General features: G+C 56.2%; 4 protein-coding genes across 4 annotated transcripts; 2 read left to right on the top strand and 2 right to left on the bottom strand.

The window, feature by feature from the left end:
* Positions 1–165: 165 nt before the first annotated feature.
* JCM15063_004621 (uncharacterized protein) lies at positions 166–3,892 on the bottom strand (the record flags this gene model as incomplete). Its single annotated transcript, XM_076678614.1, has 4 exons — positions 166–199; positions 270–2,133; positions 2,197–3,372; positions 3,667–3,892. 4 exons carry the CDS (start codon positions 3,890–3,892, stop codon positions 166–168), a joined length of 3,300 nt encoding a protein of 1,099 aa, XP_076534358.1.
* Positions 3,893–5,043: 1,151 nt separating this feature from the next.
* On the top strand, positions 5,044–8,051 carry JCM15063_004620 (uncharacterized protein; the record flags this gene model as incomplete). The annotated part of the gene is made up of 5 exons (XM_076678613.1): positions 5,044–5,594; positions 5,666–7,145; positions 7,227–7,332; positions 7,404–7,929; positions 8,006–8,051. The coding sequence occupies 5 exons, from the start codon at positions 5,044–5,046 to the stop codon at positions 8,049–8,051; spliced, it is 2,709 nt and encodes a 902-aa protein (XP_076534357.1).
* A 543-nt stretch (positions 8,052–8,594) lies between these two features.
* Positions 8,595–17,187, top strand: JCM15063_004619 (uncharacterized protein; the record flags this gene model as incomplete). Its single annotated transcript, XM_076678612.1, has 25 exons — positions 8,595–8,681; positions 8,792–8,830; positions 8,915–9,465; positions 9,546–9,622; positions 9,695–12,289; positions 12,356–12,535; positions 12,611–12,775; positions 13,065–13,402; positions 13,496–13,804; positions 13,873–14,094; positions 14,172–14,360; positions 14,429–14,515; positions 14,582–14,752; positions 14,817–14,987; positions 15,078–15,250; positions 15,545–15,718; positions 15,790–15,858; positions 15,941–15,950; positions 16,017–16,097; positions 16,172–16,285; positions 16,358–16,436; positions 16,511–16,716; positions 16,794–16,854; positions 16,927–17,042; positions 17,131–17,187. The coding sequence occupies 25 exons, from the start codon at positions 8,595–8,597 to the stop codon at positions 17,185–17,187; spliced, it is 6,321 nt and encodes a 2,106-aa protein (XP_076534356.1).
* Positions 17,188–17,957: 770 nt separating this feature from the next.
* Positions 17,958–20,672, bottom strand: MET6 (5-methyltetrahydropteroyltriglutamate-homocysteine S-methyltransferase; the record flags this gene model as incomplete). The annotated part of the gene is made up of 5 exons (XM_076678611.1): positions 17,958–18,572; positions 18,636–18,842; positions 18,902–20,024; positions 20,097–20,279; positions 20,494–20,672. The coding sequence occupies 5 exons, from the start codon at positions 20,670–20,672 to the stop codon at positions 17,958–17,960; spliced, it is 2,307 nt and encodes a 768-aa protein (XP_076534355.1).
* Positions 20,673–21,819: the final 1,147 nt, after the last annotated feature.

The raw sequence follows: 21,819 nt of genomic DNA, 5'->3' as shown, positions 1-21,819 counted from the left end.
AAACAACGAATAATAAGGCGCGACGAGAAGAAGGATTCGGGAAATGAGCAAGGTCGATGAGAAGAGTCGAGAACGTGGGTATATCGAGAGGCGGATCCGAATGGTGGTTGTCGATTGTGGGGTATATTATCAGGCATGCAAGGCAAGATTCATCAGAATCCCTCTTTAGAGCATCAACGAGTTGCTCTGAGGTACAGGGCTGGAATGCGAGAAAGAGATCAAACATCAGTTTCAACGAACTCTTGGCGAGTGAGAAGAACAATGCTCACCGTCCGATCATGGCAGGGCTAATGATCCTAGTCCTTCGAGGTCCTTCCCTCATGGGCCCGGAACCATCTCCACCAATCGCGAGTCCGATCGGTCCGCGTCCGTCACTTCCACTGCCATCACTGAACCTCCACCAACTCGAACGTCGATCGGAACCCGTGTGGTCGACCGAAGTCGAAGTACCATGTCCAAGTCCTCCTCCACGAAGAGGGGGACTCGACCGTGAGAATCCAGTCGAAGCGGTCGAAGTGGACGAGAGTGAATCTCGATCACCGACGCGGTACGGGTTCCCACTCGCGAGTTGGAACGATCGAAGTCCTCCCGAATCGGGTCCTCCTCCTCCTCCTCCTCCACGGTACCCCATGTCACGATCCCGGAAATCAAACTTGGGAGAACCGTTGATGCCTCCGAGCGCGATCGCACCTCGTTTCGTCGCTCGGAACGCAAAGTATCCCGCGATCGCGAGCAACAAGACTCCACACGTGACGACGACGGCAATGATGATCTTGTTGCTCTTGTCTCCACTCGAGTTGGAAGAAGCTTTGCCCATCCCGTTGATCGAGTTGGAAGCGCCCCCGTTCGCGTTCGCACTCGATTCACTCGCGAACGAAGTGACCGAGAACGAAGAGACAAACATGTTGGCCATCTGCCCTTGCAATCCCGATTGAGTGTAGATCGGGGAAGTCGAAGTCTTGATCATGACCGCGAGTGCGTCGACAAAGTCTGCCGGGATCGAACCGAGGAACACGGTCAAGATCTTGCTCGAACCATCGTTCGAATCGGTCGTTTGGTACGCCTGCAACGCGATCGTTTCGACCTGGGATGACGAAATGTTGAGCGCCGACGCGATGATTTGGGGCACGTAGTAGAAGATCTGTCCCGAAGCGTCCGAGTTGTCGACGACCCAAGTCCACGGCATCGAGTCGTCGAGCAAGATCGAGATGGTAGTCGTCTTGATATTGTCTTGTGCGGCTTGCGCGTTGAGGGACATGCCCGTGTCGAGCGAGTCGGTAGCCGGGATGATCCGAGACGGCAGGTCGGTAGGGAACGAAGCTTGCGACGTGATCGTGACCGAGGGTTTGCCATTGACAGTCGACGTGACTACGCCCTGGGACGCGGCATCGGGAGATGTAGTCGAGGCAGAGTTGGAAGCGGTCGCGGTCGCCTCGCTCGTGCTGGTCGGGCGGTTGATCACGAGCGATGAAGTCGGAACCCATTCGTAGCTGTTTGAAGTCGACGAGCTCGACGAGGACGAAGACGACGCCGAAGAAGACGACGACGACGAAGATGAGGAAGCTGGAGCACCGGTGATGGCCGGCTCGGTGGCAGTTCCAGCGGTCGACGAGGCCGAGATGCTGTTGCTCGTGTCGCCAGAGAGCACGGTTGTAGATGACGCTGCTCCTCCGCCGGCGATGATGGTCGAAGTGCTGTTCAACGGCGAACCGGTTGCGATGGTCGTACCTGCCGGGGATGCGATACTCGTCGAAGTGCCCGAGTTTGCGGGAGTCGGCACAATAACTGTACTGCCGTTGACGGCCGTCTGTGTCGCCTCGATTGGGCTCATCGATGATCCTTGGGCTGTTGCAGAAGTGCTGCTGCTATCTCCGCCACCGATGATCGACGTGACCGCCGAAGTGATGTTACCGATAATGCCGCCAATACCGGAAGACGACTCGGCAGGCACGCTACTCGGGCGGACAGAAGCCATTGTCGTCGTCGTCGTCGTGGCCTCGTTTACATCGGAGGACGCAGAGGACTCGGGAGCATTGACAATCGAGGTAGACGATGATGTCGAACCCGGACTGTTAGGGGACGCGCTGGTCGACGAAATCGCTTGCGTCGCGCTGACCGCGGCCGATTTCGCGGCTGCAGAACCCAAAACGGAGATCAGCCAAGCTCAAGCGGAATGACCCAAGAATTTGTACTGACCAGAACCTGTCGAGGAATCGGTGCCTGCAACCGTCGACGCTGGCGAAACAACCGTTTGCACCGTCGTCGTCGTCGAGTCGGGCAAGACAGAACCAAGGAAGCTCGAGAGCTGGCCAATGATGCCGCCAGTAGACGACGAAGGCGCAGGGGAAGGAGTCGTCTTGCCAGTCGAGGCAGATGATTCCGTGTTGGCAGGCGCAACAGAAGCCGAAGACTTGGAGCTCGAAGCGGTCGAGGAATCGGCGAACGTCAACGTGCTCGACGAGTCCTCGGACGTGGCCGAGATGGAAGAGGCTGATGCTGTCGGAGATGCGCTGTCCGAGTCGGTTGCTGAAGATGCGGTCGACGTGGACGCCGCGCTCGAAGCGGGAGTGACGACAGTGGACGAAGCCTCGATTGTACTCGATCCCGAGTACGCGTTCGTCTGCGTGCTCGCAGGCAGAGCCGAACTCGTCTCGTCAACCTCCGAGGTTGAACTCGTCGAGGAAGCGCGGGTTGATGTGCTGGTCGTCGATGTGACTTGAGCGACAGCGCTCGAGGTGGTCGACTCGGGACCAAACATCTGAGTAAGCTGGCCGATGATGCCACCGTAAGAGCCGGTCGACGAACTCGAGCTTGCCGAGGCCGAGGCTCGAGTCGAATCTGCTTGACGAGTGTCGGTTGTAGACCCCTCAGCAGGTGCAGAGGAAGCGTCCGAAGATGCGCTTGAAGAGGTCACCGAGGAAGCTTCTGTGCTCGAGGCTGTTTCGGAAGCTGCAGTCGAAGACGTCGTGTCAGTCGAGACAGATGAGGCGGTAGCATCCGACGACGATGTACTCGAGGATGACCGAGTCGAAGTCGGGGTTGATGACGCAGTCGCAGACGCGTCGGTACTCTCGGACGTCGAAGATCGAGTCGACGAGGTCAAAGTTGCGCTCTCGCTTGTAGATGTGTCGTCGTCATCTGGGACGCGGGTCCAGATGGGGCTCGCAGAAGGAGTCGACTCTGTTGCTGTGGCAGAGTCACGCAATCTCGATATCATCCATGGAGGTCGACGGTCATCCAGAATCGACGAAGAGCGTTCGCTTGCGCTGGTGCTGGTCGTCGTCGTTGTTGTCGATTCGGTCGTCGAGGAGGTGCGGGCTGAAGTGGACGTTGCGGTCGAGGTCGAGTTGGCGAGCAGATCGAAACTCAGAACTGTCATGACATGCCACGAGCGAGTCAGTTGAGTCGGCCAAGATTCGCGCTCGGGGCGCGGGTTGAAGATCCCCCCCCCCCCCCCCCCCCCGCGCGGGGGGCGGCGGCCGCCCCCCCCGACGGGGGGGGGGGGGGGGGGGGGGGGGGGGGCGTTTGGGCTCCTTTTCTAACATAAAAAATGGAATTCATTGCCACTTGGCTGTATTTTTGTGGGGCCATTTTTGGCGGGGGGGGGGGGGGTTTAAAACCCCCCCCCCCCCCCCGCCGAACGAGAGTCGAGAGAGAGACACTCACTCGAAGCTGGCTCGTCTGCCTGTCGCTTGGTGAGGGTGGCATCGCCAAAGCCCTTTGCGCGCTTGGCCTTGGCGAGAGGTGTCGAGACTCGCTCGTTGCGGGTGGTCGGTGCGGCTGCGAGCCCGACTCGGAGATGGGGCACGCGGAACTGTTCAAGCTGAGGTTGTGCCGCGACCGCTGACGCGAGGGCGAGTGCGAGGCAGGTGAGGTGGGCCGGGGTCAACATGAGTTGATTGACAAAGTCGCGTCGAGAACTGCGGCGCGGTGACCGATTCGCGCTAGTGGCGACACGAGCGACGAGGGCGCGCACGCACGCAGGAGGATGACCGCGGGGTCGAGTCGGGTGCGAGAGATGGATCGCAGAGGTTGAACGAGGGTCGCGAGGTCCGAGTCGAGCGAGAACGAGGCGAAAGGAAAGAGGGTCGAACCGTCGAGGCGAGAACAATCAATCCGAGTCGCGAGGTCTGAGAGCCACCGGTTCGAGTCGCGCGCAGGGGACGTCGAGGTTCGGGGTTGGCGTCAGACACGAGACACTGGTGGCCAGGTGTCGAGTTGATGAGAGGACACTCGAATTGCAGTGAAGCGGGGTTCCTCAGGTGCCGCGTGCCTTTCAGATCCGCAGTCGACGGGTCGACATCCTTTTCGTCGTTCCCGCCTGCCCTGGCCAGCTGCTCTCTGTCGATAGACTTCTTGCTGCTTCCTGGTGCTACAGCCTACTGTTCTATCGACCAAGCTTCTGTTCCTTCTATTGGTCCCGATCACAACGTGATAAGATCTTTCTGCCCTTCGTCTCCGAACATCTTTTCCCATGCTCAGCATTCCTGCATCGGCTCTGTGCTCGGCGACATGTCCGTCTACATTCCGCTCGGGTGACTTGCACTCGAGCTGGACGAGCCCCGGACGCCACTCTCTCGCTCGTCGCGACGCTCCAAAAGTGCTATTATGAGCACGTACATCGCTCGACGGCGCTCTCTCCTTCTTGGCTGCTCGCAGTAAGCAACCGTCACAGCTCGGCGATCAGGTCAAAGTGAGCGAGGCTTTTGTACCATTAACGAAGTAAAGTGTCATAGATTCACAGTCGTAAAGTCACGCAGATGACTGACGACAGTTTTTTTCCTCGCAGATCGAAAAAGTCCTACACTCACGAGAGCAACGTGCACACGAGGCATTGTTTACTCGCGAGCAAGAGGTGGAGGCAAAAAAGAAAACACCCAAGAGAGATTCGCATTTCGACCGATCACGGTTCCACTCGAGACGACAACTCATCTCGTTCAACATTGCTCGTCTGTCATCCACACACCATACACCATCAAACGACTGCACTGTGAGAAACGCACGAGAGCAAACCGAATTTTCTGAGACTGCCCACCCGCGGGCATGTCCTCCTCGATCGCCGCTTCTCTCGGTCTGACCCGTCCTCGCAAGCGCACGACTCCCATCCTCGAGTCGGGAGAGTTTGTCGCCCCTCCCCCAACCTCGTTCGCCTCGCCCCTCGTAATTGGCAACGTCGGCCAATACTGGTCCTCGAGCGATCCGACCCAGCGTCGCAAAGATCCCGACGAGGAGAGTCTCTTTGAACTCGAGGAGTACTTTGTCGACGGAATCCGCGCCGTCGGTACTCCAAAATCGATCCAGGGACCTACCGTCGACGATGGTGGCGACGAGAGCGAGGAAGATTACCCGACGATTCGATACGTCGGAGGCAAGACGGCACCCAACACGCCCAAACCGGCGACTTCGAGTCAGATGGCGCCCGAGAGGTCAGTCACGCCGAAAGCGTCAAGACTCATGCGCGTGCAAACCGTCAGGGCGAGAGCTGGCGGTAGGAAAGAGAAGGACATTGGGTCTTCGCCCTTGTCCCTGCCAGCAGCCTCGGTCGTCACTCCTGACTTGGGCGCTCTTGTTAGTGAGGCCATGGGCCGAAACGCGTGAGTCGTCAACACATTCCCCTCTTCGCCGAAGTGTCCGTGCTCATTATAGGGCTCGCCTGCACACGCAGATCCACCGCTACTGTCGATCGACCCTTCATCGGTAGGTCCATCTCGTACCATCCTCCGACGGTCGGAGCGCCCGAGACGCTCGTACCAGCTCCTACCATCACTACCGTGACTCCTCTCGCCGCGCCTGTCCCACCTTCCGCTTCTTCTCTCGGCGTTTTCATCCCCCTCACCATGCCCCTCAAAGTCCCACATCGACCCGCGTCCGATCCGCCTCCACCTGGACTACCTTCGAAACCGACGATCCGAGCGGTGCAACATCCTCGAGCGGCAGCGATATCTCCTCTCGCGTCTCCTTCGTCGAATCCGTCTCCACTGTCGACCCCAGGTCGCGAACAACCCCCGACGCTTGCACCTCAGCTTGAGGCTGCTGCTTCCGCCTACTCGCAATTCGCGACAGCGCCAGTCACAGTCCCGAATCTGAGCCTGCCCAGTCCACTCTCGACCCCGGGACGTGAAGTACCTCCAACGCAACCTCCTACGTTACCAGCAACTTCGGCGCAAGCCGCACAGTTGCACGCAACGATGGTAGCGGCTGCAGTCGCCGCTGCCACCGCTCAGATCGAGAGGACTCAGAGCGCGGCTTCGAACCAAACTTCGTCGACGAGTTCAACAGCAACGGCAGTACCTCAAGCACTGCAAGCTGGTTCGGCGATCACGAGGAAACCTGTTCCGGCACTGTTCGCACTGTCTAACGCTGCGACGGAACCACATCACGCAGTCCACCTCGCACCGAGCTCGATCCCAGTTCCGATCCGTCAATTGACTCTACCCGAGATGGTCGTTACCGAGGCAGAGCAACTTGGTGCACCCTCGATCGTACCTGGTTACTCTTCTTCGTCACCTGCGTCTGGTGGGTCGAACCCTCTCCTCGTTGGGTCGGACGGTTTGCATCGCAACGTACTTGCGACGGGTCCAGCATCAATCCCTCTCTCGAGATACGGCACGAGAGGAGCCTCGCATGTTCAACCCCAACCCGTCTTGTTTACTCCGCCACAACAGTCTCGATCCACTCGAGCTCTCGAACCACCATCATCATCGCCAGTAGTCACACCTCATCCGCCATCACTTCGAGCGATCTCGTCAACGACGACCTCTCCCAAACTCGTATCCTCAAACGAGCTCACTTCAGAATCCTTGTCCCTCAATCGATCGAATTCGTCCCTCGCACTTCTTGCACCTCTGACAAAATTCCCAGATCCTGCATTCCCACGCCGCCCTTTGGTCTTGTCCGAATACCTGTCGAGGTTTCGAGCTTCGATAGCAAATCCTACCAGTCCCGATTCGCTGTGGAACGATGGAGACCACAAGGATGGACAACCTAATGAAGATGAGAGAACTCGACAGCGGAGGAAAACATTGGGGACGATGTTCAGGACTGGGAAAGGCGCTGCGATCAAATGGGTTGGCAAAGATGGGTTACTCAAAGAGGACGAGAGTTGGACGATTCAAAAATGGGGGTTGTTGTTTACCGTTGCCACCGTGAGTTTTGCCCACGCCCTCCAAAAGGGTGAACCTAGAATGACTTGCTGACTCGGGTGCGACGTCGTGATGTTGTTGCAGCTGTTTGGTTATGCTCTCGCTGGCATGATTTGCGCTTTCTCGACGTACCTTCACTCGTGGCAAGGAGCCGATGTCGCGGTCGTAGTAGAAACGGGCTTGTTCACAGGTGCGGCGATTCGTTTTTGCGCTACGTCCTTTGATTGAGTTCTCGTTGACAATCTGGCTCGATCATAACAGCGCTCACGATCGCGGCATTCTTTCTCCTGTTGACTTCTCTTCTCGGACTCAGTGGCACGTTGCTCAACTCTCGTCCGTTGCTCGCGATCTACGCCGTCCTGTTGTGGCCTTGTCTCGCCGTGTTGCTCGTCGTTGCATATGTCAGTTATCGACGTGCGACACTGAACCTCGAAGGCAAACTCGATCAACTGTGGAGTCAAGCTTTGTCGGCCGCTGCAAGAAAAGTCGTCCAAGACGAGTTTCGGTGTTGCGGATACTACAACTCTTACCGCAAGTCCCCGATTCTCTGCGCTTTTCCAAAGAATTCGAGTGAAACTGATTTTGCCCTTTCTTCTACTTGGGAGACAGACGATGCGACGTTCACACCGACATGTTTCCCGAGGTCGAATCTACCCGGATGCAAAGGTGCTTTACTCAGGTTCGAAAGTGTCCTCTTGCGACAAATGTATCGGGTCACTCTCGGGATTGTACCGTTACATCTCGTCAACATCACCGTCGCACTCTTGTGTGCGAACCACGTTGATCGGTGAGCAGACCTCCGACTGATCTTCTGACAAATCCCCGAACCAAACTGATGCTTTTTCTGTGTTTGTGTTTTTCAGACAATTCGGTAAAGGACTCATGCCTCGACAGTATCGACTCAAGTGAGTCTCTCCTATCAAAGCACTGGGAACCTGTTAGCTGACGAGGGAGAATTGTAGAGCGAGTGATTTCTCTCCATTGCTCCTCCCGTCACTCTCACGAACGTTCCCATCGCTCCCAACTCGACATACACCTTCGTTACAACGTCAAGCGACCCATCGTACACATTCGTCTCTCTCGTCGTTCACGAGTAGCAGTGTGGAGGATCTGATCATGGCGAAAGAACAAGCGTCTCGAACGGAACAACACGAGTGGTCCAGAATGCCGGGGATCAGACCAGTTGTCGAACAGTAGATCAAGGACGGACGTAGACAGTAGAAAAAACCAGTCGCTCTCGATGTTTGAGAAGGTAGATTTTCTCCGCGGAGTTAGTGAAGAGTCCGATGCCGCCGATGGGAGTGTAGCAGTACGCTTCGTAAATGGTCAAGTGAATCGCTTGGGGGTCGAAAGTGCCAGAGGGGCTGAGCTGCAAGACAAAAAGTCTTGAAGTCGTTTCGCAATTGCGACCCGCGGGCTTGTTGTTCCCCCACTACCCTCCTCGTCATCAAGATGTACCCGTATCAGGGAGGCTATGGCCAGCCCCAGTATGGTCAACAGCCACTACAGGCTCAACCGACTGGGTTCATGCCACTCCAGGTGCGCTGGCATCTCGGTCGGTGGTCTTGCGACCGCGCGTCACTCGCATCTCGGGCTCGCTGACAAGACTCTCTCTCTCTCTCTCGGAATGCTCGCGGGGGCTCAAACAGGCACAACGTACTGGATTCGCACCTCCACCGCAGTTCCAGGTGAGTCGTGACCCGGGAGTGCACATGGCAAAGCCGATTGTTGACCCGATCACTGCATCATCGTCACCTCGTTGCCCATTGCAGCAACCTCAACCGACGGGATTCATGCAGCAAGGGGGAATGCGACCCCAGATGCCGATGCAACCTCAGATGACGGGGTTCGCTCCCCCTGTCCCCCAAGTTCAACAACCCATGAACACTGGATTCGGTGCATACGGTGCCGCTCCACCTCAACAACAACAACAGCAACAACAGCAACAACCCGCTCGACTCGTGCCTCAAGCAACTGGGTTCAACGCAGGTGGACTCGGTGCCGGAGTTCAAGGTCAATTCATGTCGACCTTCATGCCCGCTCCCTCGATTCAACCTTCGGCCATGATGAACCCGCAGTCGATGCAGTTTGCCGGGGGCAATTCAGGTCCTTCGTTGCAACAATCTTTCCAACAATCGAACCAACAACAAGTTGGACAAGCTTCAGTACCGATCCCATGGGCATTGACCCCCGAGGAGAAGAAACGGTACGACCAGATCTTCCGTGCATGGGATCAACAAGGTGCTGGTTTCATTCCAGGATCGATGGCAAAAGAAGTGTTTGGTCAAGCTGGACTCGGTACCGACGACCTCATGGCCATCTGGTATGTCTACCGAGCGAGTGTGTCTCAAGACTTGCCTCCGAGGTTGATCAACGTCTCTTCTCGGGCTTTGCCAAAAACAGGAATTTGGCCGATGTCAACGATCGAGGCAAACTCAATATTGACGAGTTCCATGTCGCGATGGGTCTCATTTATCGCCGTGAGGAATTACAATCTTGAATGGGACATTTTCTCTGCAGGACAGCCAGACTCATCGATTTTCTCGATACAGGTCTCAATGGCAACCCCATCCCAAACACCCTTCCCGCCGAGATGGCCCCTCCCTCCGCACGCGATCTCGAAGACTCGGCCAACTTCTTGACTCACCTGCTCAAGAACGACACGAACCGACGTGCGACGAGCGCGGCCGATGTCGATGGCCCTCAATCTCGTGCCAAGCTCCGTTCCCTACATGACCAGGCGCCGAACGCGACGCGCAAGGATGCAACCGTCTTCCGAAACGACGACGATGCGACTCCGGTCTACAAGAGTTCGTCACGCCACCTTAACCGTGACGATGTTCGCGGTCCTTCGAGGGGAAACGCCAGTTCCGAACTCGACGACGTCAAACGCAGGCTCAAAGAAGCTCAACGTGAAGCGGATCGCAGTCGGGACGATGACGACGAAGAGGAAGACCTCAAGGAAGAGCTTCGAAGGATCAATCGCAAGATTCAACGCGTGCAAGATGACATTGATGACAATCGACGCAGTGGACGTAGGACTGCTGCCAAGGACGAGGAGCGTCGACTCCTCGAACGCGAGTTGCTCAAGCTCGAACACGAGGATCTGCCTCGATTGGAGAAACGCCTCGAAGACAAGGAACGAGAGAAACGTCTCGATCGAAAGAAGTACGCGATCGAGCGTGACGACCGCAATGCCTCGTTCGGTCGGTACGGTGGTGATCGCGACCGAGATCGTTATCTCGACAACCGCGACCATGACCGCGACCGCGATCGCTACGAGGACGACTATCGATCTTCGTCCCGTCGACGAGAGTCGCCTGAACGTGGCTACCAGTCTGGAACGTTTGACAAGTACGACCGTCCGCGTCGTTCCTCTCCACCGCGATCGCGCACTCCTCCCCCGGCTCCTCCAGCACCTACCAAAACCGAATCTGCCGCTCCGCCTCCTCCTCCCTCGGCACCTCCGCCAGTCGCTGCACCGGCTGCACCCACTCCTGCCGCGACGGCGGATCCCAAGTCGATGTCACCCGCCGAACGTCAGGCGTTCATTCGAGCCGAAGCTCAACGTCGCATTCAGGACCGACTTCGCGCCCTTGGCGTCGCTGCTCCTTCGTCTACTCCCGACACGTCGGTTCAAGATCGTCTCGAGGCGGAAAAGGCTGAAGCTGCACGCAAAGCTGCTGATGCGGACGAGCAGCTCAAGGCCAAGGAAATTGAACGTCAAGCGAAACTTGAACGCGAGCGACAAAAGGGGATCGCTGTCGAGCAAGCACTGCAAGAGACTCAGCATGACGAGCAAATGATCGAGCAAGTACGCAAGGAAATCGAAGACACTACTATCAACGATGCAGCAGCCAAACATACCAAGCAAGCCGCCGATGACCAGCTTGATGCCGAGGAACGAGCTCTGCTCGAGCGCGAGGACAAACTCAAACGGGAGCGAGCTGAACGCATGGCGAGAATCGAACAACTCGAGCGAGAAGCACGCGAAGCAGAGGAAAACTTTGCTCGCTCAAAGGCTGCCTTTTCGAAACCGAAAGCGGCTCCAGCTCCTCCTGCCCCTCGTGCGAAACCAGCTCCGCCACCTTCACGAGCAAAGCCTGCGCCGGCCCCCGTCTCTCGTCCTGCTCAGAGCAACGATGATGACGACTTTGCTCCTCTCGCTCCTCGCAGCACGAACGCTGTCACGCGAGATGCGGCACCAAAGTCCCTGTCCCCGCCGATCAGCGCTAATGATTCTGCTTCTTCTCCGACGGCTGCGAAAAGTCCAAGCACGAACCCGTTCCATCGCCTTCAAGGTGCTGCATCGCCTGTCGCAGCGGCGCCTGGAAAGAAGCCGAATCCATTTTTTGCTTCAAGTGCTCCTGCTGCACCTGCTGCCCCTCCGGCCCCACCTGCGCCCCCTGCTCCCCCTGCGCCCGTTGTCCCGAAAGCAGCATTCCGACCTCCGCCCTCTGACGACGACGACTGGGATGCACCTGGAGGACTCGAAAAGGACATTGACGAGAGTGATTCGTCCGATGACGAGCCCTCGATTGGAGGAGCGCGAGCGAAGCATGCTGCGCTCGCACAGAACCTGTTCTCGGGTCTCGGAATGGGTGGAGGTCGCGCTTCGACGACGACGACCCCTCCGACTCGTTCGGCCGTCGCGTCACCCGCACCCGGAGCTTCAGCTGGCGGACCTCCGCCGCCCCCTCCTCCTCCCGGACCTCCTCCTCCACCTTCTGCTCCTCGCGCCCCTCTGCCCAAACTCGGTGGAGGTGATCCTTCTGACCGCGGTGCGCTCCTCGGTCAGATCCAAGGAGGGCTCAGATTGCGCAAGGCAACGACGGTCGACAAGAGTGGTCCTGCAGTCAGCGGTGCCGTCATTGGTGATGCGTCCCCTCCGGTTCAAACCTACGTTCCACCCCCGAGTCCTCCTGTACGAGAACCTTCTCCCCCGCCGCGCGAGGCAACCCCTCCTCCTCCTCCGCCACCGCCGCCTGCCCCTCCCGCTCCTCCTGCTCCTGCTGCCGAAGCCTACGAGCAGCTCGAGGAACCTCAGGCTGTACCCGAGCCTGCTCCCGTTAAATCCGACCACGCGCCCGAGACCTTGCCGGCAATCGCTGACGAGGACCCGCTCGCCGCCGTCGATCAATCCACGAGTAAGTTTCGTCCTGACGGGAAAACGAAATAAGGACCCAAACTGATTGTTATCTTTACGTTGATAGCTCTGCGCATGCGATCCGTCTTCACGTACAAAGGCGAACGCGCCGAAGACCTCAGTTTCGAGGAGAACCGGGTGATTCTCGCGCACCCTGCCAAAGACGGAGGAGACTGGTGGTATGGAACTCTCGCCGCCACCGGCGCCAAGGGATGGCTCCCGAAAGCATACTTGGAAGAGATTCAAGGTTAGTCATCGCACTCCATTCTCCACTCTGCTCGCGTAGGGTCAGTTCTGACGTTACTGGTACCTTGTTTCACAGCAAAATCTGCCAAAGCGCTCTATGCCTACGCTGCTACTTCTGAGGACGAGATCTCGTTCGAAGAGGACGAGGCGTTGACGATTGTCGATACCTCGGACGAGAGCTGGTTCAAGGCGGAAAAGGATGGAGTGATTGGACTCGTGCCCGCAACCTATGTCGAGCTGAGTTAGTCGCTCTTCCACTCTATATGAGTGTGCTTGTCTTGTGGACAGGTCCGCTGGGATTTTGAGACCTGTTTAGAAGGTTGCGGAGGAAAGAGTTGTCGGCTGCGTCCCCTTCTCTCTCCTCCCTCCCCACTGTCTCTCTTCCCTCGGCCTGTTCAGGAGCAAGCACTGAGTCTCTTTTTATTCTTTCCTTTTCTTGCTTGTCCAACTTTCATCATTGTCCGCGTCTGAAAATCCAAAAATGAATTCGTGCTGTTCTCTCTCCCTACTGCGATCTATCGAAAACCCAGGTTCTCCAGACCAGCCTCCATCTATCGATGACGACGACGAAGATAGTAGCGACGAAGATGATAGCGAACCCGAGTCTCCTGGTGCTTCCAAGGTTTCGGAGGCACGAGAAGCGGAACGATTGCGAGTTCTCGAAGCAGCGGGTTTGCTCCGACGCGGTTCGGGCGCACCTCCGAAACGCAAGCGCAGACCTCCTCCTCCTCGACCCCTCCGACGAAATCGAGAATCTTCGAACCTCGAAGAATTTACCGCTCCTCGTCCCGAGGTTGGTGATCAAAATGTCGAACCATTCTCCGAAGATGAGGGAGGGCAAGAAGAGCGGATGGAGGACGCGTACGATGTGAGCGAGATGTCCCCTCTCCTGTTTTTCCAAGATCTTCACTCGGAAAAAGAGCGCTGATCTATGTCCGGAGTTTCCGTACCTCGTCGATAGCTGTACCAGAAAGCGATGCGAGCACAGGAAGACGTGCGCGAGACTCCCGATGCGCCGACTTCTGCCGTGTCCGAAACTCGTTCCCGTCCGACGTCTGTGGCCGTGACACCGTCGTTATCTACGGCGTCATCCGTCAAGGAAGCGTTCCAATCGACCACCAACTCGTTCTTCTCGAGGGTCAGTGGCGGTCGAGCTCGAGGAAGCACAATTGGGGAAGCAGAGAAGCCTGTCAAGCCCATCATCAGTTCACCCGTGTTGTCGCAAGACGGGAACGACTTGCAGAATCGCAGCAGTACAATATTCGGTAGCGTGAGCGGACTTTCTCATTTTTACCAGATACTCGTTGATTTTCGGCTGACCTGACGTGCTCCCCCTAGTCCTGGGCATCTTTGATCGACCCATCTGCGCTCGAGAACTTGCCAGCAACCGAAAGGAAACGTCAGGAAGCTTGCTTCGAGTTTATCGCGACCGAGCAAAGTTACGTACGAAGCCTCCAACTGACCCTCGAGACGTTCTACTCGGCGCTCCAACCGGTCGTGCCTGCCAAAGCCCTCGAGGTCATCTTTGCCAACATTGACGACATTCTCCTGTTTGATACGGCGAGTCAAGAGCTCGCCAGGCTAGTCTTTTGACGTGTCGGATTGACTTATCATGTGTTTTTGTTCGGGAGAAACAGATTTTCTTGTCCGAGCTCGAACAACGACAGCAAGAATCTCGACTGTATATCAACGAAGTTGGAGACATCATCAAGCAACACATGAAAGGGCTCGACATTTACCGCGGGTACTGCGTGAACCAAGCGAACGCAGCTCGCACTCTGGCAGATCTCAAACTCTCGGATCGATCTCTCCGCGAGTTGCTCGATGTTAGCTTATTGTTCCATCTACCATGTCCTGATGACTACTATTTACTGACTTGGCCTTGATCACGCAGGGTCTTCGCGTCAAGAACCTCGAGCTCGAACACTTTCTCCTTGAACCGATGCAGCGCCTGACCCGGTATCCGCTGTTGATCAGTCAGGTACGCAGCAGCTTGCCCACTCGCTCCCTTGAGAAAATCTATATCTCATCTAGGTTGATCTTCCAGATCCTACGATACACTCCAGAGGATCATCCCGACAAGGTGGTCCTTGCAGAATCCCTCAAGATCGCTGAACGCACCCTCGGTCTCGTCAACGAAGCAGTCAGGATCAACGAGAACGAGCAGAAGCTGGCATACCTGTCGGATCACATCGAGTTCCCAGGAGTCCTCGACGCCGTAGGTTTCGAATTCTCGCGCTCGGGAGTGACGGCGGCTGGCACTAACGCAGCATGAACTCTAGCGTCTCGATCTCACTGCTCCAACTCGACTATTGGGACCTCGACGGCTCTTGCGAGAGGGTAAAGTCGAAAAGGCAAAAAGTCGCAAGAACCTCAACGCGTACCTGTTCAACGATCTGCTCGTCTTTACCGAGTCGCGGTCGTCCGGGCAAGCCGAAGTGGTCTATCGATTGGTGCGTCCGTGATTTACGAGCTCATTCGAGCCTGACGAAAACAAAAGGTCTGACAGTTTTAACTTGCGCTTCTTCCTTGTCCCTTTGTAGCCCATACCCCTCGAAGAGTCTTCGGTCCGGGAACGGCCCAGAGATGCGCTCTCGTTCGCCGTCACGTATCGAGGAGAGTCGATCAACGTACGAGCCGAGAGCGCTCGACTCGCAGTCGGATGGATGAAAGACATCGAGGCGGCGAGGAAATCGGCGTTGGCCGCTCTCGCTCAGTCTCGCAGCAGGACGAGATTGGCTTCGAATGCTTGAAAACTTGCATCTCCTTGTGGCGTACATCCCCCGTAGACACTATTTTTGGTCCATACCCTTGCTGTCAATAACATTGATCACTCTTCTGTCTTCCTCTCTGCATACTTCGACTTGCACCATGCTCACGCGCGCCCGAGTTGAGATCGGGACACTGGGCTGTGTAACGAGCAAGCCCTTGCGATTACTCGCGCCCGAGTTGAGATCGGGACACTGGGCTGTGTAACGAGCAAGCCCTTGCGATTACTCGCGCCCTCTAGCTCCGCGCGACCGCACTTCCCCACCTTCCGAACGTACTCGGCCGCCGCGGTTCCTTCGCCGTCGCCAACAGCGCAAAGGGCTCTCCTGTACGTACCTGGTTCAAGCAAGAAGCACCTCTCGAAGGCGCTCGGTGGAGGACTAGGAGCTTCGTCGGCGAACCAGCAACCGGATGTGTAAGACTTTCTTCTGATAGAGGCACTTGTCAACAAGTGGAATGCGAGCTAATGAACGCAGGACAAGGCAGAACGATCCTCGACCTTGAAGATTCCGTGCGGACAGAGAAGAAGAGCGAGGCGCGACAAAATGTCTTCGAGTAGGCTTGTAATATACTGCTCCTGTGTTCTACAGAGACTATTAATGGCTGACCTGTGCATAAACCTATTGTTGCGTTGTAGTGCGCTTGAGGTACGTTTCATTATTCCTTACACTCCATCGTAATCGATTTTTCTGACTATGACTCTGCGCAGACAGTCCGACAGTGCCAACGTAACGAGTCAGAAATTCGTGAGAATCAACTCGAGACAGCTCGGTCTCGATGACCTCGAGATGCTCGTGCGCCTAACTTTTTCCCCCTATTCGAAACTAGCTGGTGTTCCGAACGAAGCTGACAAGTTGTATTTGCATAGGTACGATCACCGAACCTTCAAGGCATCGTCATGCCCAAAGTAGACTCGGCTACCGATGTACAACGAGTCGACGAATTTATCGAAAAGTTTGCTCATGCGAGCGTCAGGGACAACGTTCGCATCATTGCGAGCATTGAAAGTCCAATGGCGCTCCTCAATCTCCGCGAGGCAAGTCGGGATACATAGGCTGGCATAGCAAATACGCCTGCTGATCCGAAACCCCCCGCAGATCGCAACGAGCTCGCGAAGAGTATCTTCCCTCCTCGTTCGTCCCACAGCTTTCCCATTCCTAGAGAAGTCCAAGACGAGAAACACTGACTCTTGTTCGACAGTTTGCAGCTGAAGATTACTGCTCGGCTTCAAACCTGATTCGAACGCCCTCTCGGCGCGAGATGCTCTTTGCGCGGTCATCGGTCGTCACGGTTGCGAAAGCGTACGGCCTCAAAGCCGTCGATCTCGTCTGCGTTCAGTACAAAGGAGATGTAGCTGAACAGGCGCTCTTTGAGGAGAGTCGGGAAGGCAGAGAGCTTGGATTCGATGGCAAGGTCAGCCGCTTAGTGTTCAACGATGAAGATTATTTCATGTCAAACTGACACTTTTTTCGATTGGCTCTTTATCTCAGCAAGCGATCCATCCTGCTCAAGTGGAGACGATCCAGACCGCATTCACCCCAGCGCCTGCCGGTACGTCCAATAACTCATTTGCCGAGACTTTGAGAACTGACTTCAAGCTTCAACAACGTTGGGAACTGATAGAAATCGAAAGAGCTCAGGCGATTTTGTTTAACTATGCGTCACTCTCATCCACTGGCGCTGGCGCCTATGGTCTGTCGAACGCGGACGGCAGCACGAGTATGATCGACGCACCCATGGTGAGACAAAATGGCCCATCTCTTTCCAAGGTTTCGCGGGTACAGGTGCTCATCGCCCCTCCTTCGTTTTGTGCGGGCCATTTTTCAGCTTTTACAGGCGCAGGGGATTCTAGCCCAGGCGAGAGCAGCCGGAATCGAGGTGTAAATGCTTGCTCGGACAATGTGCTATTTTTATTGAGCTCTGGCAATATTCTCTTTCTGGCACACCTGCGATAGTGCCAAGAGAGATACGAAATCTTCCCGCACGCAGGATCGCCCCACCTTGTCTGTTGCGCACTGAATCATCCCCGTTGCTGAAACGGGTGATGCAACAGACCTTTTTCCTCACCTCTCATCGACATGCGATTCTGCAAATTTGGTCACTCCAGTTTCTCGAGTGCGTGTGGCATACGATATTACGATTGTTCGCTGCTAAAACATTTCGACCCAATGGCAATTGTAGATCAAAGGTTCCTCAATATAATGTAATGAGACTACTATAGCAGCTCAACGTGAACTCGGGGGGGACGGCCATCGTATCTGTAGTTGCTGTTTGTGTGCAACCACGACTCGAACTCTCAGCTCGAGCGGACAAACGTAGGAGAAAAATGTGCACGACCATTGGAAAAAAGGTGTAAGAGAATCGAGGAGTGTTGAGGCTCCTTTTGGTGGACTGTGTTTCAACATCGACAACTGAAGGCACGACAGAGGAAGATAGAGCTACAGGAACCGATGTTAAAACGGAACAAAGAACGAGGGGGTATTTGAGATGGTTGCGAGCGAGAGGAATCGCCGCTGGGGTAAAGATAACCTGGAGGAAAAAAAAGCGCGAAAATTTTGGTGGTGTGGAGACAAGGCCGTTGAAGCGATGTCGGAGGTCGGTTGTTTTTGCTGCAGGTTGAAAATGCGAGAGAAATTGCTAGGTGGTGAGGGTTTTTACTCGGGGAACTCGGAACGAGCCCACTTGGCGACGGCAACCAAGTTGACAAGCGACTGCTCGGTTTCGGCCCATCCACGAGTCTTGAGACCACAGTCGGGGTTGATGTAGAGGTGCTTTTGACCGGGCAATGCCTTCATGAAAGCTTCGAGACGCTCGCGCATCTCGTCGACCGAAGGCACACGAGGAGAGTGAATGTCGTACAATCCCGGGCCGATCAAGTTCGAGTATCCGAACCTCCTGAACGCATCGAGATGCGAAAGACTGCTCTTCGAAGCTTCGATCGAGATGACATCGGCATCGAGACGCTCGATGCTGTCGAAGATGAGGTTGAAGTCGGAGTAGCAGAAGTGCGAGTGGGTCTGGGTCTTGTCCTCGACTCCGGCGGTGGCGAGACGGAACGAGTCGACAGCCCAGGTGAGGTACTCGTTCCACTCTCCTTGACGGAGGGGAAGACCTTCACGAATCGCAGGCTCGTCGACTTGAATGGCAAAGATGCCAGCCTTCTCGAGGTCGATGACCTCGTCGCGAAGGGCAAGCGCGAGTTGCTTGCACTGCACCTCCTTGGTGACATCGGCACGGGGGAAGGACCAGTTGAGGATGGTGACGGGACCCTGAGAAGGACGACAGATAGATGAGCGACAGGCTAAAGAAGCGACAAAACGATGATTACTCACAGTGAGCATACCCTTCATGGGGCGCTTGGTGAGCGATTGCGCGTACGACGACCAGCGGACCGTGATCGGGGCAGGGCGCGAGACGTCCGAGACGACGATAGGGGGGCGGACGTAGCGCGATCCGTACGACTGAACCCAGGCGTTCTCGGTGAAAACGAATCCAGAGAGGTGCTCTCCGAAGTATTGCGACATGTCGTTGCGCTCAGCCTGTACATCTAGTTGTCAGCACATGTTGAAATGGTAAAGAGAGAAGGGAATAGACTCACTTCTCCGTGAACGAGGACGTCGAGGTCAATCTTCTCCTGGAACTCGACAACCGACTTGATCTCGTTCTCAATGAAGGTCTCGTACTCCTTGGTCGAGATGTCGCCCTTGGTGAATTTGGAACGGGCGAGACGGATCTCCTTGGTCTGGGGGAACGAACCGATCGTGGTGGTGGGGAAGCGGGGAAGGTTGTAGACCTTGTCTTGAGCGGCGATACGCTCGGGGAAAGGCGACTTGCGCTTGTACATTTCGGGGGTAACCTTCGAGAGACGCTCACGGACGGCAGCGTCCGAGTTCTTCTCAAAGTCACGACGAGCCTTGATGCTGGTGGCGTTCTTCTCGAGCTCGGCCTTGACCGATTCGGGGTTCTCGAGAGCCTTGGCAATGACGGCAACCTCGACGACCTTCTCGGCGGCGAACGAGAACCAATCCTTCTCCTCAGGCTTGAGGCGCGACTCGTTTGCGATGGTGACGGGAGTGTGGAGGAGCGACGACGACGAAGCGACAATGACACGGTCGGCACCGAGCGTGTCGACAACCTTCTTGGCGACTTCGATCGAAGCGGCAATGTCGTTCTTCCAGATGTTGCGACCCGAGACGAGACCGAGCGAGAGGGCAAGCTTGGTGTCCTTGATGGCAGCGACGACTTGGTCGAGCTGCTTCGGGGCACGGTCGAGGTCAATGTGGAGGGCGTGGACGGGGAGCTTGGCGACGAAGTCAACGTTCGAGTCGAGACGACCAAAGTAGGTGGCGACGGTGATCTTGAGACCCGGGGCAGCCTTGGCGAACGCCTCGAAAGTCGATTGGTACTTGTCGCCGAGTTGAGCGGTAGAGTCCATCACGAGCGAGGGCTCGTCGATTTGAACCTCGGTCGCGCCAGCCTCCTCGAGCTTCTTGAGGAGCTCACCGTAGACGGGCACAAGTTTGTCGAGAGCCTGGAGGGGCTCGAACGAGTCCGAGGTCTCGTCACGGCCAGTCTTGCCGAGAAGGAGGGCAGTGATGGGACCGAGGAGGACCGGGCGGGTAACGATGCCAGCTTCCTTCGCCTCGAGGAACTCGTCAACGGGCTTGGTGTTGTTGAGCTTGAACTCGGTCGAGGAAGAGACCTCGGACTTGATGTAGTGGCTGTTGAGATGCGCGAAACGTCAGCTTTCACCTCCTTAGAGACGACGACGATACGTGGGGAAGGCTACTCACTAGTTCGAGTCGAACCACTTTTGCATCTCCTGAGCCTCGAGGTCGACACCGCCGGCTTGACGACCGCGTCCCATGGCAAAGTATCGGTCGAGGTCAGAGATGTCGGCCTTGGCAAACCGAGACGGGATGATGTTGAAGGTGTAGTTGAAGTCGAGGACATGGTCGTACAGGGTGAAGTCACCGCTGGAAGGAGCAAGGCCAGCACGTGTCAGTTTAGAAGAACGTGGCCTCGCGGCAGATTTCCATGCTCGCCCGTCCGCTGCAACTGTGCCCGCTGTAGCAGAGACAGTTGCACCCAACAGTCCCACATGGATGGGTTCGGCAAGGAAGGTTCGGGGAAAGAAGCGGGGGCGAGCGGAGAGAAAATTTATAAAATGTGGGCTATCGCCAAACTCACGAAGGGACCACCTCGACGCCAGCATCCTTGATGAGTTGCCATCGGGCAATGCGCTGCTCCTTGGCCACCTTTTGCAGCTCCTCTGCCGAGATCTTGCCAGCCCAGTAGGCCTCAGTCGCCTTTTTCACTTCGCGCTTGGCGCCGATACGGGGGAAACCGAGAACTGCTGAACGTGTCATCTGGGGGGGTACAAGGAGGAGCAGAGATAGATCAGCGACTGCGAGGCGGGCTGACAGTTGACTTGGACGAGTCTCACAATGTGTGGTGTAGATGGAGGAAAGAAGGAAGAGAGAGAGAGGAGAGAGAGCCACAAACAAATGTCACACGAAACGCCTTGCGTGATTCCGTCAAGTGGTGCTCGAGAAAACTTTTCTCGCTTTGCCCCTGACTCTCGCCAAAGAGTCAACTCGAGTGGCCCTAAATCTCGGCCTTAAGCGGCCAAACTCAAATCCTCTCGAGCGAAATCCTTTTCCCTCCCAAAAGACGATTCAACAACAGAACAGACGAGACGCACGAGCCAGGACAATGTCAATCGGAGAACAATTGACATTTCCCACCTCGAGCGAGGTGGGGTCGGCGAAACAGTTGCGCCGCCCGCTCGTTCACCTCCTGCAGCTTTGCCCCGCGGACGTAACTGCATCGAGAGGTTCGAGATTTGCTTTCAAAGCGTCTGCACTCCCTAGGATGAGAGAGGATGCTTTCGGTATCGTATAGTGGCGGCGGATATTTTTTCTTTTCCTCTTTTTTTCCATTCGACTCGAACGAGGCGAACTTTTGCCTGGGTGACCCTGTCGTGCTAAATTCCGGGTATTTGGCAAACTAGTGCCAACCTCAGTCTGACTCGCGCATTTCTTTTGGACACTGCACTGATTCGCCACAGACCCTCCTTGTTGATAGCCGGCTCGAGAGAAACCGCAGTTTCAGAACCCTCCGCTCGCTCGACTGCTACTGTACCTGTTGTACTGGCGATGACCACGCAGTGGCAGCCGGGATGGGACACCAGTAGGACGTTTTAAAAAACAGAGGCATGCAGTAATTTCACTGCATTCGCTCGAGAACATGGCCAGCGCGGATTGACTGACGTACTTGAATCACAAAGCGTCTGATTCTTGCTCCTGAGCGGAAAAAGCCGCTGCTACCGTAGTGAATGGGACGACGCACGAAAGAAAGCTCGAGCGTGAGCTAGGCCTTCTCAAGGACTTTTATATCTGGGCCAAGCTACTGTATCTTTTGTTCGAGAGCGCGCACTGGACGCCGCAGCTTCATTCCTTCGCGATCTCTCACACAGACCTACTCGCTTGCGCAGTCGATGGAGAAGACTGACGC

Source organism: Sporobolomyces koalae (genome assembly GCF_050403365.1).
Source record: "Sporobolomyces koalae JCM15063 DNA, S_koalae_JCM15063T_v1_ctg15, whole genome shotgun sequence".
NCBI classification, from domain to species: domain Eukaryota; kingdom Fungi; phylum Basidiomycota; class Microbotryomycetes; order Sporidiobolales; family Sporidiobolaceae; genus Sporobolomyces; species Sporobolomyces koalae.
Note: the sequence above shows the minus strand (reverse complement) of the source record. Positions and strands in the feature narration are given on the sequence as shown.